The sequence below is a fragment of the Coccinella septempunctata genome, chromosome 8 (genome assembly GCF_907165205.1).
Source record: "Coccinella septempunctata chromosome 8, icCocSept1.1, whole genome shotgun sequence".
Classification (NCBI taxonomy): domain Eukaryota; kingdom Metazoa; phylum Arthropoda; class Insecta; order Coleoptera; family Coccinellidae; genus Coccinella; species Coccinella septempunctata.
Window position 1 is genome coordinate 33,401,068 of NC_058196.1, and position 15,575 is coordinate 33,416,642.

Here is a 15,575-nt window from a genome sequence, read left to right on the forward strand (position 1 = left end):
AATCCCTCACACACACGCACGCACGCACACGCACGCGCACACACGCACGCGCACACACACACACACACGCACGTACACCACACACACACACCCACACACACACACGCACACGCACGCGCACACACACCCACCCCACACACCCCACACAGACGTACACCACACACACACCACACACACTCCACACACTCGACACTCGACACACGACACTCGACACCCAACACTCGACATTCGACACACGACACACGACACTCGACACCCGACACTCGACACTCGACACTCGACACCCGACACTCGACACTCGACACTTGACACTCGACAACCTGCACCCCCCACACACACACACACGCACACACACCAGCAAATCCCTCACACACACGCACGCGCACACACACACCAGCAAATCCCTCACACACACGCACGCACGCACACGCACGCGCACACACGCACGCGCACACACGCACGCGCATACACGCACGCGCACACACACACACACACGCACGTACACCACACACACACACCCACACACACACACGCACACGCACGCGCACGCACACCCACCCCACACACCCCACACAGACGTACACCACACACACCACACACACTCCACACACTCGACACTCGACACACGACACTCGACACCCAACACTCGACATTCGACACACGACACACACACACACACGCGCGTTAGTTACTTTTAATTCAAAAAGTAACTATGACTCTTAAGGTAGTTAAGGTAGTCCGATGCCCATTACTACCTCAACTACCCGTAGATATCTCTCTATCTACGCAACTACCTTAAGAGTTACTTTTTGAATTAAAGTCATAGTTACTTTTAATTCAAAGAGTAATATCTTTGGCGCGTAGAGTCTCCCCACTTCAAGGTTGAAATTCCATGCATTCGATCTTCCCTTGTAAATCGCAGAGACAAGAGATCTCTATGGATATCTGTGGACGTGAGATAACCAAAATAAAAATATTAGTGTTCTGTGGTCAAAATACATCTTTGATAATAATTAATATCTGAAAGTTAAATTATAGTCATCAAAAAAATGCCTGGCTGGTATTATGAGAAAAAAGATATACGAAACTCTCCATCAGCTCAAGATGGACTTGATTTCGATACTGAAATGCGATATCGAAAAGAAGGTAAACAAGTGGTATAATGTTTTTAATGAAATGATGTCTAAATAAAATTTATATTTCTAGGAGCTCGTTTCATAATAGATACAGGATCTAAAATGGATCTCGGATATAATACCACAGCTACAGGAGTGGTTTATTTTCATAGATTTTATATGTTTCATTCTTTTCGGCAGTTTCCAAGATATGTCACAGCTTGCTGTTGTCTATTTTTGGCAGGAAAAGTCGAAGAGACTCCAAAGAAATGTAAAGATATAATCAAGACTGCTAGAGGACTTTTGTCGGACGAGAAATTCGCCACATTTGGCTTTAATCCTAAGGAAGAGGTAATGTGAAGCAATAATTTCAGTGTACTGAACTCTCATTTATTTTTCTTGTTTTTTGTATTCCGATCAGGTGATGACTTTAGAAAGGATACTCCTACAAACTATCAAATTTGATCTTCAAGTAGAGCATCCTTATAGTTATTTAATCAAATATGCCAAATGTCTAAAAGGGGATAAAGTAAAATTACAAAAAATGGTTCAGATGGCTTGGACTTTTGTTAATGACAGTTTATGCACTACATTGGCTTTACAATGGGAACCAGAAATAATAGCAGTAGCTCTAATGTATCTTGCTGGAAAATTGAGTAAATTCGAAGTCCTAGATTGGAGTGGACGGACTCCCAGGCATTTGAGATGGTGGGATGTATTTGTGGAAGATGTCACTATGGATTTATTAGAAGACATATGTCATCAGGTAATATGAAGTTTCCAGAGAATGGTCTGAAAAAATATTGACTTGATGAAAATTTATTTGGTTGTTAGGTTGAAAACCTATTATTTTCTTATTTCTTTGCAGGTATTAGATTTATATTCATCTCAACCGGCATCAGTACCTGACAGTCCTCCTCCGAAAGTGCAAACCAGCACGACGCCAAATAAAAAGCCAATGGATCAGGATAAACTAGATTTGAACGATAGTTCGGGTAGCGCTAAAATCCAACTGAACGACATTGCCCCCTATCAGTACCAAACATTCACAACAGCTCCCCCTCCCACTTATCCGTCGGTATATCCGGCGCCTCCAATTCAGGTCACCCCTCACCTGACAGCCCCTCCTCCCCACATCTCCGCTCCGCCACCCCATATAGCGGCGCCGCCACCTGCCGTTTTTCCTCAATACGTAAATCATCCTCCTCCATTTCCCCCCGTCGTCGCTGCGCCTGCACCTCCCTATTATCCACCAGCGGCACCTTCTCACCAAAATCCTCGACCTTTTTATCAGCCGCCACCAAAGTGACTTATTTTATTGACCTGCATAAGACTGAGGAGGGTGGGTTTGCCAATGTTGTCATGCTGCTGCCAAGACCAGATGACGTTTAGATAAGCAGCAGGAATTATGTGATTATCTATTTTCTGAATCAATTTTTTCAATATTTTATTAATTCCAAGATCCCGAGTAGCGTTTTTCAGACGTATCTGAATCTTCTAGAAACGTAATGAAAGTTGACTGTAATTTTTATAAAATAAATTGAACGTTTTTCTAGTGGAAAGACTTGTAAATTTCATTGAATGATCCTGAAATATTCCTATCATACATAATTCGAATTAGAGCAGACTGAAACACAGGGGGGGAAATTATTTTGAAAATTTATTGAAAAATCATTTATGTAATTATCCACAACATTGCTTTCATTTCTAGTTAAGGCACTGTGAGTAATCAAAATAATACAATTCCATCATTGTATATATCTATACCTAAATATATAATTTAATTTTTTTTATTTACACAGCCTTTAAATTCTATTGGTAAACTTCATATAGTTTTTAATAAACAAATTAAAAAAAAATATAATACATTTAAAATAACATATCTATATGGACATACAATCAAAAGTTAATAATAATGTTGAATTGTTTTTACATAACTAAATTTCAAGTTAAGCTGCGGTATAATTAGCTTATGCGAGATTACAGAATATTGTAAAATCATTCACAAAGCTGCACTGGGTTAATTAATTTCTCTTAAAGCTATTTTCATTTATCTTCTTCGAGATTCACAATTGATAATGTTAATTACAAATATATTTCAACTTGATCTTTATAATCGTTTCAAATAATTCAACAGTTCATCATATTTGGAAATCAATATTTTTTCAAAGTCAATAAACTTAGCTGTCTGTATTTTCGGGAAAAACAAGTTCAAATTTTTTCAAATAAAAACCTCTGGTTACATAAACTTTCTTTTAATCTTATACGTATGTACTTGATTGATCACTTTCATGGAAAACTATATAAATAAATCTAGATGTAAAAACAAAACACTAAAGAAGTATCAATATCTACAAAAAAAAAATTAAAAAAATTATTGAAGAAAAAAAAATTTACCAGGAAATATGTTACTATCCCAAAGAAAAGTGATTTCCAAGAACGATATCAAAATGGTCAAGTTAAAGCTGAAAAAATACTGGTTGCAAAACAAACTAAATTCATATTAAGAATATCGTGTTTTCAAGGTGAAACGATGTGGTCTATTGCACTTAAGATACTTCTTCGTTCAGTTGAAAGATTCAAATTTGACAGTCCCTTCGTCAGTTTAAAACTATCAAAAAGTTTGAACATGTATAATTACTAAATTTGGCACATAAGATGACTCATCACCATCGATGGCTCTAAAGGATAACGACTATGATTTTCTGAAGATCTTTTAAAAATTATTTCAATCAATGGGCAGTGGCGTACCGACATAGTTCGGGGCCTGGGGCGGCTTTTGATGAGGGGGCCCTATAGAATATATTTAAAGATGAAACTTTTCCTCAAAATTTTTTGAAGGTTAGTTTTAATGCATCGTGATGAACACCCCACATAGTAACACTAATAAGTCTTTTCACTGTCACTCAAACAGTTTCGATAACAAATATAAATTACTATCAAGCACAATGAAGGTAGCAGACAACAGACATAAATAGGTATGTTTATAATGATTTTTAATTTTAAAATTACATAATATATTTTACTCTGAAATTACATAGTTATATGTTGTACAGTAACGAGTGAAAACAAGACATACAAATTTCAATGAATAGTAAAAACAAAGAACATATTAAAATGTTTTTTTGCGAGACTTGACTTCTGAAAATTGTTGGATTAATTCGTCAAAATTGACATGTTTTGCAACGTCATTTTCAATCGATAGTATGGCCAAGCTTGCTAAACGAGACTGGCTCATTGTGGAACGGAGATAGTTTTTGATCAATTTCAGTTTTGAGAAACTCCTCTCACAAGAAGCCAATAACAATGGTGATTGGTGAAAATAACAAGCTTTGAGTGAAAGCTGCCCAGTGGACTGTATTTTGAATGTTGACGGAACAATAACTAACTAACCATTTGTATAATGTGGAGGTCTTTGCCGTCATGGGGCCTGATAAGTTATTTAAATTTTTTTTAAAAATATGTTTGGTTTCTTTTTGCCCATCATTTGGGGGCCTATGCTGGTGCGGGGCCTGGGGCGGACCGCCCCACCGCCCCCCCCTACGGTACGCTACTGTCAATGGGATAAAGCAATTCAAAATCGTTACGAATAAGTATAACCAAGAAATTTTTCTAAATTCTAGATAGAAATATGGCGTCAATCAGATTAGTCTGGTTTGTTTCAGGTAGTGTATCAAGAGTGAATACACGAAACGGTATTGAGCAATGGTCTGCACCATGTACGCCCTCTGGTAGCGTAGAAGAGTTACCACCCTCGGTATACAAACCTCCTAGAAAAACGATAACGATGAGAATATGCCCGGACAGACTTCGTGAAAACATAACGTAGAGTCACTTACTTGATTGTGATCTATGGTGTACAAGAGCAGATCACTCAAGATGGTCAGGCCGGTCCTGCCCACGCCCGCCGTACAATGCACCAATATCGGCGGGTTCTTGTTGTGACCGGGCGGTATCTCGCCCATCGAGTGTTGATGGACCGATTGCATCTCTTCGAGGAAGCCCAGGAAATGCGCCACCGAATGCGGGCATCCCTGATCCCCCCAGTCCGAATAGTGCAGATGCCACAGGATCCTGTATCTTCTCGAAGACACGTGACACAGTCGTATCTTGCTGGTCACGCAATGACCAGTCGTCTGACTGAATTCCCACCACACTTGGAAGTCCTAAAGGGATAAACGGTGATTACATGTACGTACAGGACTTTCATTGGACTGCTTTATGTGCGACCATAAGAAAAATCGTGCAAGTCAGTTCAGACTAACCTGTCCAACATCTATGCATCTTTCCCCCGCGTCTGGAAGATAACCAAGTTCCTCGGTTAGATCGGTAAGTTGCACAATCAGATACACTTCGGCCTCCCAAACGCACTGCCAGAAATAGGGCAGGGTGAGCCGATTCGGACCTTGGGCCGCTATGTAGAACCTCTGCTTACTTCCAACTGTCGCCTTTAAACAAACATTAAGTCAGTATTCACAACTGAAAGATAAATTAGTTAAACTCACTGTGATGTGAGAGGCGTTGATGTAACCGTATTTGTTATCGCGGGACGGCGTCAACCTGGGCCTGTTGTCCTCGTAAGGCAGCACGTCTTTGAACCTGTTAAAGGCGGCATTTTCGTTCAAGAGGGCCGTCGTGAAATCGGCGTTCTGTTTCTTCTTTGGTATCTTGTCGAATTCGAAAAATAACTGGCTATCGGCTAGTTTGTTCTCCAGTAAAAGGCACTGAAAACACGCGGATCTTTGGTAAACACTATCTGTACCCTATCGATTAAACCTTACCATGGTTTCTTTGCTGATGGAAGGCGGAAGGGGATTGAACCTGGGCAACCCCGTAGACCACCTATGCTTGTTATTGCTCTGACTCTTGTCCTCTTTCTTTTTCTCCCTGCCCAGGGTGGCGCTCTTAACTTTCTCCGTCGATTTACTCCTTCCGATCAGTATGCCCCATCTCCTCTTCTTCGATTTAGAACTGGAGTTGGAGGAGACGCTGGTATCGGTTGCGGTAACGTCGGCGCTGTTGAGGCTGCTGTTCGCGTAGCTCGAATTCCTCTGGCCGGGAGACGAGGTCGGAGAGTCCTTGTTCACTATGAAGGTGCTCGTTCTGCTCACGGTGTCGCTACCGTTGTCGTTCAGTCGGGGATTCGAAGACCTCAGCTCGTGTCTCGACCGGTTCAGTCCGCTGTCCTGCAGACTGGTCAGGCTGCTGTTGCCTCTGGTTTGTTCTTGCTGGCGATTTTGCTGTTGCTGTTGCTGCTGCTGTTGTCTGTTTCGGTCGACTTTGGCGTACAGCGTTTCGATGTGAGCGTCCGGATTTCCGGCTTGAAAGAAGGATAAATTTAATCGATATTTCTCTAGGATTCCGCAGAACACTTACAGTTCCCGATGCTGATCTGTTGAAATTGAGTCTGCAACTGTCCCACCATCTCGTTCTGTCCCATCACCCTGCCCATCTCGGGCGCCGAATGGATGCTCTGCGTCCTCGCCCTGGCCTCGCCCTCGTTCTGCCACGGCAACGGTATGTTCTCGTAGATCGGTTCTGCGGAACCGTTCAGGTGAGGATCGCAGGCGACCATCGCGTTCTGGTTCCTCGTCACCACGAATCCCGTGCTCGGCAGTTGGTTCTCCTGCAGGATCTGCTTCATGTTGGGCGGCATGCAGTAGATTATGTTGCCGTGCTCGTCGTACACCTTCTTGATGTGCTTGGTCACGTTGGGATTCTCGACGATCACCGCCGACGGCGGTCTGCCCATCATGTTGTTGTTGTTGAAGATGCTGGCCAGGTTCTCGTACGTGTCGTGTTGAGGCGGCAGATAGCTGTGGGATCGGTGCACCGGTTGCGCCTGATGGTACATCGCTTGACCGTAATGTTTCAGATAAAAGTTGCTGGTCGATACGAGGTCAGGACTCGAACCGCTCACTATGTTGTTGATCACCTACATCGATCAGGAAATTGATAAAGGGAAACATTCTCTACTTTATTTTAATTACCGAATTGAACCTCTTGGGATGCGAGATGCAGGCCAGATCCGGGGTGGAGTTGGAGCTGATCTTGTTGCTGGGATAGGGCGGGGGAGGCTTGTACAAATGCACGGCTTCCCCCTGATTCCTCCTCTGTTGTTCGGTGGCGAGGATCTGAGATCTCGTAAAATTCGAATTGAACATGTGAGAGGCGAGATTTCTCTGTTCGACGTTATTATGGGTCACATCGGGATACCTGAACAGTTCAGTTTGATGTATCTCCGGCTGGGAACTGTACAAGACGGCGTGGTTGGACATCTTCATGGGTTCCCTGGACGGGATGGCGCCCGACGAATTCCTATACTTGTGTTGCATGGCCGTCTCGTAATCGGGCGCCGGTCTATACGAGGGTAGGAGACTTCGAAGATGATCCATGTCGTTGGTTTGCTTGTTGAGATCCAGACAGGAGGTCGATTGGGCGCGCTGATTCAGGTTCTGAGCGGACATGGCTCGGTCCCAATGATGATGGGAGTTTGTTATATCTTCATAGCTTTCCACTTGCTTCAACATGTCCTGTAACGAAATTTTTCTTTGTTTAATCCCCGATAACTGACTAAAGTTCCACATGTATTTGCTGACTTAAAAAAACATAACTGACCTCTGTGCTCGCTTGTTGAAAAGTAGGCTGTGTGACTTCTTTCTCGGAATCGTTTTGTGGATGCATGCTCATTTCGTGCTGTCTGTAAAACATGTGCTGAAGAACACAGAACTTCCAAGATCCCTTAGCACTTTCAACGTCAGGAAAAGAAAACTCGACTTTTTCTGAACCTCCCACCAGTTCAATTGTAAAATCTTTCTTGTGATTGATGACATTACTGATTTCTGACCAACTGGAAAAAAATCAAACGATGAGAAAACACTAATAATCGTTACATTAACCAAAAATTTACTTGAAATGACGAGATTGCTTGGCTTGAATGTATTCTACTCCCACTCCAATTAATGATACTCCCACTATTGCCTCCTCCGATGTCCGTCCACTCCTCACCGTATACACCTCTTGTCCATATCCATCGAGTTTTTGACAGGCACAAATATAATATTCTTCAGCTGTACCTTGTGGTAAATTATTTAGAGCTGCATGCTGTTGTATAGCAGCTTCAGTGAGTGATTCCAAGAGAGCAGGATCTTTGAAAGTCTAAAACGTGTATGATAATTTCACTGTTTCAATCGAATTACTAAAGGATTTTTATACTCCTCATACCTTAGGAAAAAGCTGGAAGTCCTTTAGATAATTTGAAGTGTGTCTTTCAGCATCAAAATTTCCAAATTCAGCCTGCATACAATAACCCGCTAATTCAACAGCCTGTTGTGGATTACAAGCTATCCTTCCCTCAGCTATATCACTTTTCAGTTGAAGAAAATAATGATACCTTGAATTGAAGAATAGAATTGGAAACAATGCTGAATTAATCACACAAGTACAATAAGCTTATCATAGATTCTTGAATTCAATGTATTTGGTGAATTTTATCTCACTATCTTTATCCTTAGACTCTAGTTGGAGTCTTTATCAACATTCATCAGGAAATAAAACATTTTTAATGCATTCAGAAATTCGATAAACCAATTGCACATTCAGGATTCAATCTTGATGCAAATTAACTTTTCTCTCAATTCCAAACTGACCTTGTTGTTTCATCATTCAGCAGTTGTACTCCAGAAATAATATAGTACATAACACGCATAAAAACACAAAGATTCTTGCCATATTTATCAAGCTGCCTTTTTATGGGTTTGTCCAATTCAAGCCAGCAAGGAGAATCTTTCTTTCTACTGATATACTGCAATCCAAAGAACATTGGCTGCATTATCCCATGTTTCTGACAAGCTATTTCGAGGCATTCCTGACCTGTACTTTCTGAAGTTAATGTACATTCAACAGTGATATTATCCAACATTTCCACTGATATAACAAACACTGTTTTCGACACAACATTGTAATGTTTAGATTTTTTCAACTTCAATTCAAAAGGCATATTTTTAGCTCATCAATTATGACCTAAAAACATATTTTGTATAAATAAATACGAGGGAAAATTCTAATTGTATCCCAGCTTATCTCGATGGATGGAAAATATCAATTTCCACGGATAATCCAAACATATAAACTTACCAAAGAGTAAGCTGAGATAATCTACGCCCATCTAATATGAAAATAACTCATTGATATTCTCATCATATTTTAAACATCGCTATTTTTCGTTTATGAAATAGGAAATTTTAGCATTCCACTCCCTCTCGTACCAGTTTTCTTTTCTGGTGTCAGTTTTCATCAAATTGACATTTAGACTTGTCAATTTGTGTTTTGTCTACGTTCAAAAAAACTAACCAGAGAACTACCAGGTAATCATAGAAATCGACAATACTTTCATTTGTATAATTTCAATAATAATATTAATTCAGGTGATTACAAAATTGTGAAGATGAGCTGTAAGTGTTTTATCATATAATTACTATTTATAATAAAAAAAACATTGTTTATGATATGTCAACGATAACGGATAACTTCAATGCTCTCAATCAGTTTCCAACGTTGCCAAAGGCACAACTTTACACGTTCTGCCAAGGTCTACAGAAAGAGATAGTCAAATATACTCCTATCAGTTAAACAAGGAAACCTGCGAAGTACGAAAGTTTTTCGGTTTGAATGTGAAACATAGCAAATGGACACCAATAGAGAATAAAATAGACGCCATAGCCGTCTAGGCCTGCTTTATTTTTTGAGTTTTAGTGTTAAAATGTGCTCAAGTAAGTAAAATTTTCCTAATTTCTTTACAGAAAAATTGTAATCTATGGATTATGCTCATGTTCATGCTATGATTGTGTACTTGTAATACTTGTATGTTGTTCGTTTGTGTTTCTCGAAGTCTAGCGGGTTTGCGTAAACAATATCGTCAATACTTTTTTGGCGGATGTTTAATTGGACAATTTTCGAATAGCTTCTTCAGAAAAGTGCTTATCTCATATCAGTGTTTCCCCAATGTTCTCGAAAAGACTGTTTTCAACCGGTGAGGCTAAAATTTAAGCTGCAGGCTTCGATTCTTGGGTAGGTTTACCTTCTAATCTGTCAAAATATCGAATCCTGGAGGCCGAGATGCCTCCTTCGTTTTTTCTGCTTTTATGTTTCACGAGTTCAGTGAGCAATTTCTAGATTGCACATCAAATTTGTAGTATTTCAGTTAGGTATCTTCTTATATTTTGGCCGAAGTTTGTTTCACCGCCCGTGGCGTTGACATTTTTATACCTGCGTTTGTTGAGCAATAGCACACCACTGTTCGAGGAATGCTAAATTTCTTTTCAGCTTCTAACTTACTACAGGTATTATTATTGAAATGGCTTAGACACTAGGTGTCTCGACGAACAATTTGGAAACGGTCGTATTTGGGTTTTTGATACTTGGAGTTTTTCAACAAGTTCTTCATAATTAAGAATGAATAAGCTTGAAGTAATAATTTGCTGCTCATAATTACATTTCTAGAAATATCAACAATCGATAGTTATCAAGTTGTCGGATCTTTTTAATTTAAGAATTTTAACGCCCCACCCCCTTTTATGTTTTTCGGTTTCGGCGCTATTCGCGAATCATTTGCAAATATGTAAATTAGGTAAAAATGTGCGCGATTTTTCTCTATGCCGACATTTGTTGTTGGTAATTTACAGGGCCGTCTTCGTTCTACATAGGTGGTTGATCGATATCGTGTTCTTATTTTATGAACTAAAGAATCGTTCAGTAATTTAAAGTAATGCAATCAATGAAAATAACCATGTTTATTAAAGCGATTAATTTCTGTAACTGAAACGTTCGGTAATGTGCACATGCTTCAAGGCATTCTTATTCTACAAAACAGGATACAAGTTTATCACCTGTGCATTCAAAGTTTTCGTTTCCAATTTGTCAAATTAGTGTTCAGTATTGGAAGAATTTCGCGGGAATATTTTGTATGGTATCATGAAATTATTATTTCGTTTAAATGAAATTTACTACTTATTACTATTTTTCTGGAACAGTTGATGAGTTTTTAAAATTTTCGTTAAAAATCGAATTTAATCAATAAGTCGTTGTTAACTACTAATGTTTTAATATGCACGCTTGTATTAAGGGTGAAGTAAAATGAATAATTTGATTGTAAACCTTGCAGATTTTCGCTGCTGAAGGTCCCAAACTATGAGTTCGGTATTGAAGCCATCGTTAACAGCATCGGTAACGCAGAATTCTCCAGTACCTCCACAGTTGAACAAACCAATGCATCCTCAGCAAGGACCGCCTCAATCTTACGGACAGCCGTCTAACCATCACTCCGTAGTGTCACATGGAAATCCCGCTGCTGCTCACAACCACTCTGCTACACATCAGTCCAACCATTTCTCTTTGAACGTGCCCAATTCTTTCATAGGCAACAACCAGCCTATTCCAGCTAGCAACCATCCGGTCCCAAACAACCCCGCTCAGCCCACTCAACAGATGTACAGCGGAGCCAAAAATATGTCATACCAAGGTGGCTTCCAGACCAACCTCGCCCATGCACAAAATGTAAGAATTTTAAAGTTTTTGAGCTTCATATTTGTCTTTTGAATTAGTCTTGTTGTTCTTGAAAATTTCATTAAAAATTTATTTCAGCAATCTTCTAATCAACTGCCCCCTGTAACACAATCTCTACCAGCCACGAATTCTCAAATAACCCCCCACGTGACTGAAGAATCTTCCGACAAGTCCCATTCTAATGGCACAAGTATGGAAAAGTCCGAATTGTCCCAGGAAAATCACGTCACCACCCCCAAGGAGATATCGGCAACCCCCCTTTTACCAGGACAGTCGCCATCACAATCCAAGACACCAGAGAAGACTGCCGAGTCCCAAAATCCTGCAGAACAGGAGAACTCAACTGAGACAGGTCAAAATCTCCAAAAAACGTCCCTTTCGCCCGCCGTTGGTCAGTTGAAAACTGCAGAGACGGCGGAAAGTACTTCCGATTCTACACCTAAAGAAAGTGCACAAAACTTGAGTGAAGTTTCTGTACAAAGTGAGAACAAGACTGAACAAGTCAACGATGCGGAAATTAAAGAGGATGGTGAAGTTTCTAATACTGATGAAAAAACTGGAGAAGACAAAAAAGAGCCCTCAGTTGCAGAATCGGAGAGTGCAAATACGCCTAATGACAGCGAGAAAGCTGTTTCGGAAAGTGTGGAAACAGAGGTGAAGGAGGTTTGTATCGATTTTGTTTTTGATCTAATGAATTATTTTTAAATTGATTACTTTGAAACGAATTATTTTTATCCATTGTGTTTTAGAAATCAACCCCAAAACGTTCTGCCCCAAGGAAAACTTCCAGAGCTGTGAAGAGTGAAGAAGACTCCAAACCTACTAAAAGTGACCCTAAACCAAGTCCATCACAAAAATCACCTTCAACGAGTAAAAGTAAGAGGGCACGCATAAGGACACAACCTTATCAAAGTCCCTTACCAGAATTAGAAATTATATCAAAAATAACAGCTTCTCATAGGAACAAGACAAATGATGAAAAATTAATAGTATTCTTCAAGTGAGTTATCATCAACTATTTCTTACTCTGAAATATAATAATTTTTCATTTTTTCAATTTCAGAAATGAATTTTTGGCTGTTAGAAACCCAGAAGGCAGTTTTTATGTATGCCAAGCGGTTCAAAATATTTACAAATCCTCGGCGAAGATAAGGATTCGTTGGCTTTCACTCGACAAAAATGATAAAACAAATCAGATATATATTCCCGACTTTTACGATCATACAGGTTAGTCTTGATTAACCATTGAAAATTTTTATAAATGATTAATAATCAAAAATTATTTCAGACTTTGATTGTATATTGACAAATCTGAATTTGGAAAGGATAGAAAAAGGTAAATTCAGACTACCCCCCGCAGAAAAAGAGAGGACGGACAGTATTCTGAAACGATCTCTGGCAGCCGAAAAGGGAGAAGAAATTCCTTCTCCAACAGTGAACGAAGAACATCCTGATGGCTGTGAGTAAATAGTATTTCATACTTTGCTGATTGAATAAGATTTTTATCTGTAATCAACAAAAAATTTCTATTCTATTTCTTCTATTTTCTTCTTATCAATTTTTGTTTTGACTTTTCTCCCTTAATTTTTATTCATTTAAATATTCAATTGAAATGGTATAGAAGGTAAATTTTTAATGTTTCAATCGTCCTCTAGTGGATTTATCTCTGTACAAAGATGAAAACCAACTGAGTAAGAGGAGGGCGAGGAAAAGGAAAGCAGCATCACCGTTGAAATCGACCAGAAACAGCAGTCGGAGTCCCAACAAACTGTCACCTGAAAAATCAAAATTAGCAAAGAACACACCAAAATCTACCAAAAAAGAGACGGTTAAAAAGGAGACTCCAGCTGCGGCTAAGAAGGTGGTGCCTTCTGTAACTCCAACTGTGAAAAAAACCGGTGGTAGTAGGACGGATCGAGCCAAGAGGCGGAGCGATGCGATAAACAGTACAAAAGTCACACCAGTCAGTCCGAAAGTCGATCAGAAGAAGGCGAAGGCGCTCGCTAAAGTAGCTAGGAAAAGTGTAGTGCAAACACCCAAAGTACAAACGCCTGTTAAAAGTAAGTTTACAAGAAAATTTATAAATAATTTTTTTTGTTTTTGAAATTTCTATTTTAATGTTTGTTTTAAACATAATTTCTTTTTGCAGAAGAAGTGAAAGAAACAAAAACCACAACCCCCGCTACAAAGGCGACAAAAACAACAGTAAAAGTAGCGACATCGTCTAAGAAGAAAACGCCCAAGAGATCAGCAGCAAAGAAATAGTGCAGTATAGGGTAAGATTAAATAGAATATGAAGATTATTTTGTTATCACCTTAAATGATAAGTCCAATAAGTAAATTGTATAGAATATTATTTCCACTTTTTTTATATTGTTCACTGTACCTAGAAATCAGACATTATTTATTAGCATACGCAATGATATTGAAAAATTGATTAGCTATTTTTCTTTGGTGGAATATTGCAGAGATAATATTTATCGATTTATAGGTATACTAAGTAAGTATTCACTATTCATATCAAAATGTTTGTGACATCGAAACTAAACATTTTTTTTTAATGTATTATATATATTCTCATTCCTTATATTATGAGTTATATATTAAAAACTATATATAATTTTTCGCTTCGGTAATTGTTGTAAATTTATGTAAATTACTGATAAATACTACTTATATATTATAATTTTATTTTTTCTAATTGTGTTTGGAAAAATTGAATTGAATTTCAATGTCACAAATGTGGATTTCTGATCTTCTACTGTCCAGAATTTTGACACATTTTGCTACATAATGTTAATAATTATCTTGATCCATTTTAATTATTTTTAAAAATTTTATGAAATGAGCCTGATATTTGTCTATATGCAAAGTGAAAATGTTTAGATTGAGGAATGTGCAACGTTTTGGTAGTCCTAACCTCACAAGTGAACTTTTCATCTTGAATATTTGATCGATAAAGATGTAAGCATCGACTAAAAACTTTTAAGTGAAAAAAGATTGATTGGTGTTTCAAATTGATGTACTGTACAAATCAGAAAAAAGTCTGTTAAACTAACTCTGTCCATGAAATGGTCTATTAAAATATATTGAAGAGTTATAGGACTGGCTGAAATAGAAAGTATGGAATATTCTTTGTTGCACTTGAAAAATTTATAGTGAGGTTGTACACTAAACTTGTATAATATTGGAATAAAAACGTGCCAGGTAAGACATTATTTGATGATTCTCATAATATAACCTTCAGGGAAAATATTTAATTTTATTTTCTTCTGTTGAGGATCATTCTGTTGTATATTGTAATATGTAAATGAGAAATGCAGTTGAAATTCCAAGAATAGTTCAGTCAATAATATGCACAAAACCTTTTCCCGTTATTCAATTTGCTGAATACGTTTCAGGATTAGATTTTGTCAAGTATACCCATCACAGCTGTTTCATGATATGAAATTAAATCGATACATAAAAGTGGACTTTTTTTTATTGTTGCGGAATTGTATTTTGAAACAGCTGCCACATTTCGACCAAATTCATTAAGAAAATTTAATTAGAAAACTATGAATCTTGAATTTCCGTTGATTTAGAAATAGAGTGTTATCATGTATGTGTTGTGCTTAACAATTTAGGATTTAAGGAAAATGTCGAATGAATGTTGCTGTAGTCCTGTGAAAATTGTCGAAATTCGATCTGAACAGTTAGATTTTACTTTTATTGTATAATTTATAACAGTATAAATGGATTTTCAATAAAATGTAAAACACAATTTATTTATTTTTTTCTCTAATTGAGAATGCCATTTAATTTTCAGCAGTACTATATCTCATTTATGTTTTTATAGCTGTTTTATTAAATTCTCAAACTACTAGAATTTGATCATTAGTGATTATTATGTTGTTT

At 38.3% G+C, this 15,575-nt stretch overlaps 3 protein-coding genes across 4 annotated transcripts; 2 read left to right on the forward strand and 1 right to left on the reverse strand.

The window, feature by feature from the left end:
* Nucleotides 1-959: 959 nt before the first annotated feature.
* Nucleotides 960-2,677, forward strand: LOC123319343 (cyclin-K). The gene is made up of 4 exons (XM_044906257.1): nucleotides 960-1,146; nucleotides 1,207-1,466; nucleotides 1,537-1,881; nucleotides 1,984-2,677. The coding sequence occupies exons 1-4, from the start codon at nucleotides 1,050-1,052 to the stop codon at nucleotides 2,422-2,424; spliced, it is 1,143 nt and encodes a 380-aa protein (XP_044762192.1). The 5' UTR covers nucleotides 960-1,049; the 3' UTR covers nucleotides 2,425-2,677.
* Nucleotides 2,678-2,762: 85 nt separating this feature from the next.
* Nucleotides 2,763-9,412, reverse strand: LOC123319339 (tyrosine-protein phosphatase non-receptor type 14). Its single transcript, XM_044906253.1, has 13 exons — nucleotides 9,252-9,412; nucleotides 8,765-9,137; nucleotides 8,340-8,508; nucleotides 8,026-8,273; nucleotides 7,734-7,965; nucleotides 7,106-7,648; nucleotides 6,492-7,050; nucleotides 5,897-6,435; nucleotides 5,621-5,839; nucleotides 5,381-5,563; nucleotides 4,955-5,281; nucleotides 4,680-4,885; nucleotides 2,763-3,855 (listed from the first exon to the last, which is right to left on the reverse strand). Exons 2-12 carry the CDS (start codon nucleotides 9,112-9,114, stop codon nucleotides 4,757-4,759), a joined length of 3,498 nt encoding a protein of 1,165 aa, XP_044762188.1. The 5' UTR covers nucleotides 9,115-9,137; nucleotides 9,252-9,412; the 3' UTR covers nucleotides 2,763-3,855; nucleotides 4,680-4,756.
* A 326-nt stretch (nucleotides 9,413-9,738) lies between these two features.
* On the forward strand, nucleotides 9,739-15,441 carry LOC123319340. Of its 2 annotated transcripts, none has more exons than XM_044906254.1 (8): nucleotides 9,739-9,886; nucleotides 11,278-11,669; nucleotides 11,757-12,341; nucleotides 12,428-12,678; nucleotides 12,742-12,905; nucleotides 12,967-13,137; nucleotides 13,334-13,738; nucleotides 13,828-15,441. In XM_044906254.1, the coding sequence occupies exons 2-8, from the start codon at nucleotides 11,304-11,306 to the stop codon at nucleotides 13,941-13,943; spliced, it is 2,058 nt and encodes a 685-aa protein (XP_044762189.1). In that variant the 5' UTR covers nucleotides 9,739-9,886; nucleotides 11,278-11,303; the 3' UTR covers nucleotides 13,944-15,441. The 2 variants fall into 2 exon arrangements, with proteins under 2 accessions (XP_044762189.1, XP_044762190.1); XM_044906255.1 differs by lacking the exon at nucleotides 9,739-9,886 and adding an exon at nucleotides 10,063-10,184.
* The last annotated feature ends 134 nt before the right edge of the window (nucleotides 15,442-15,575 follow it).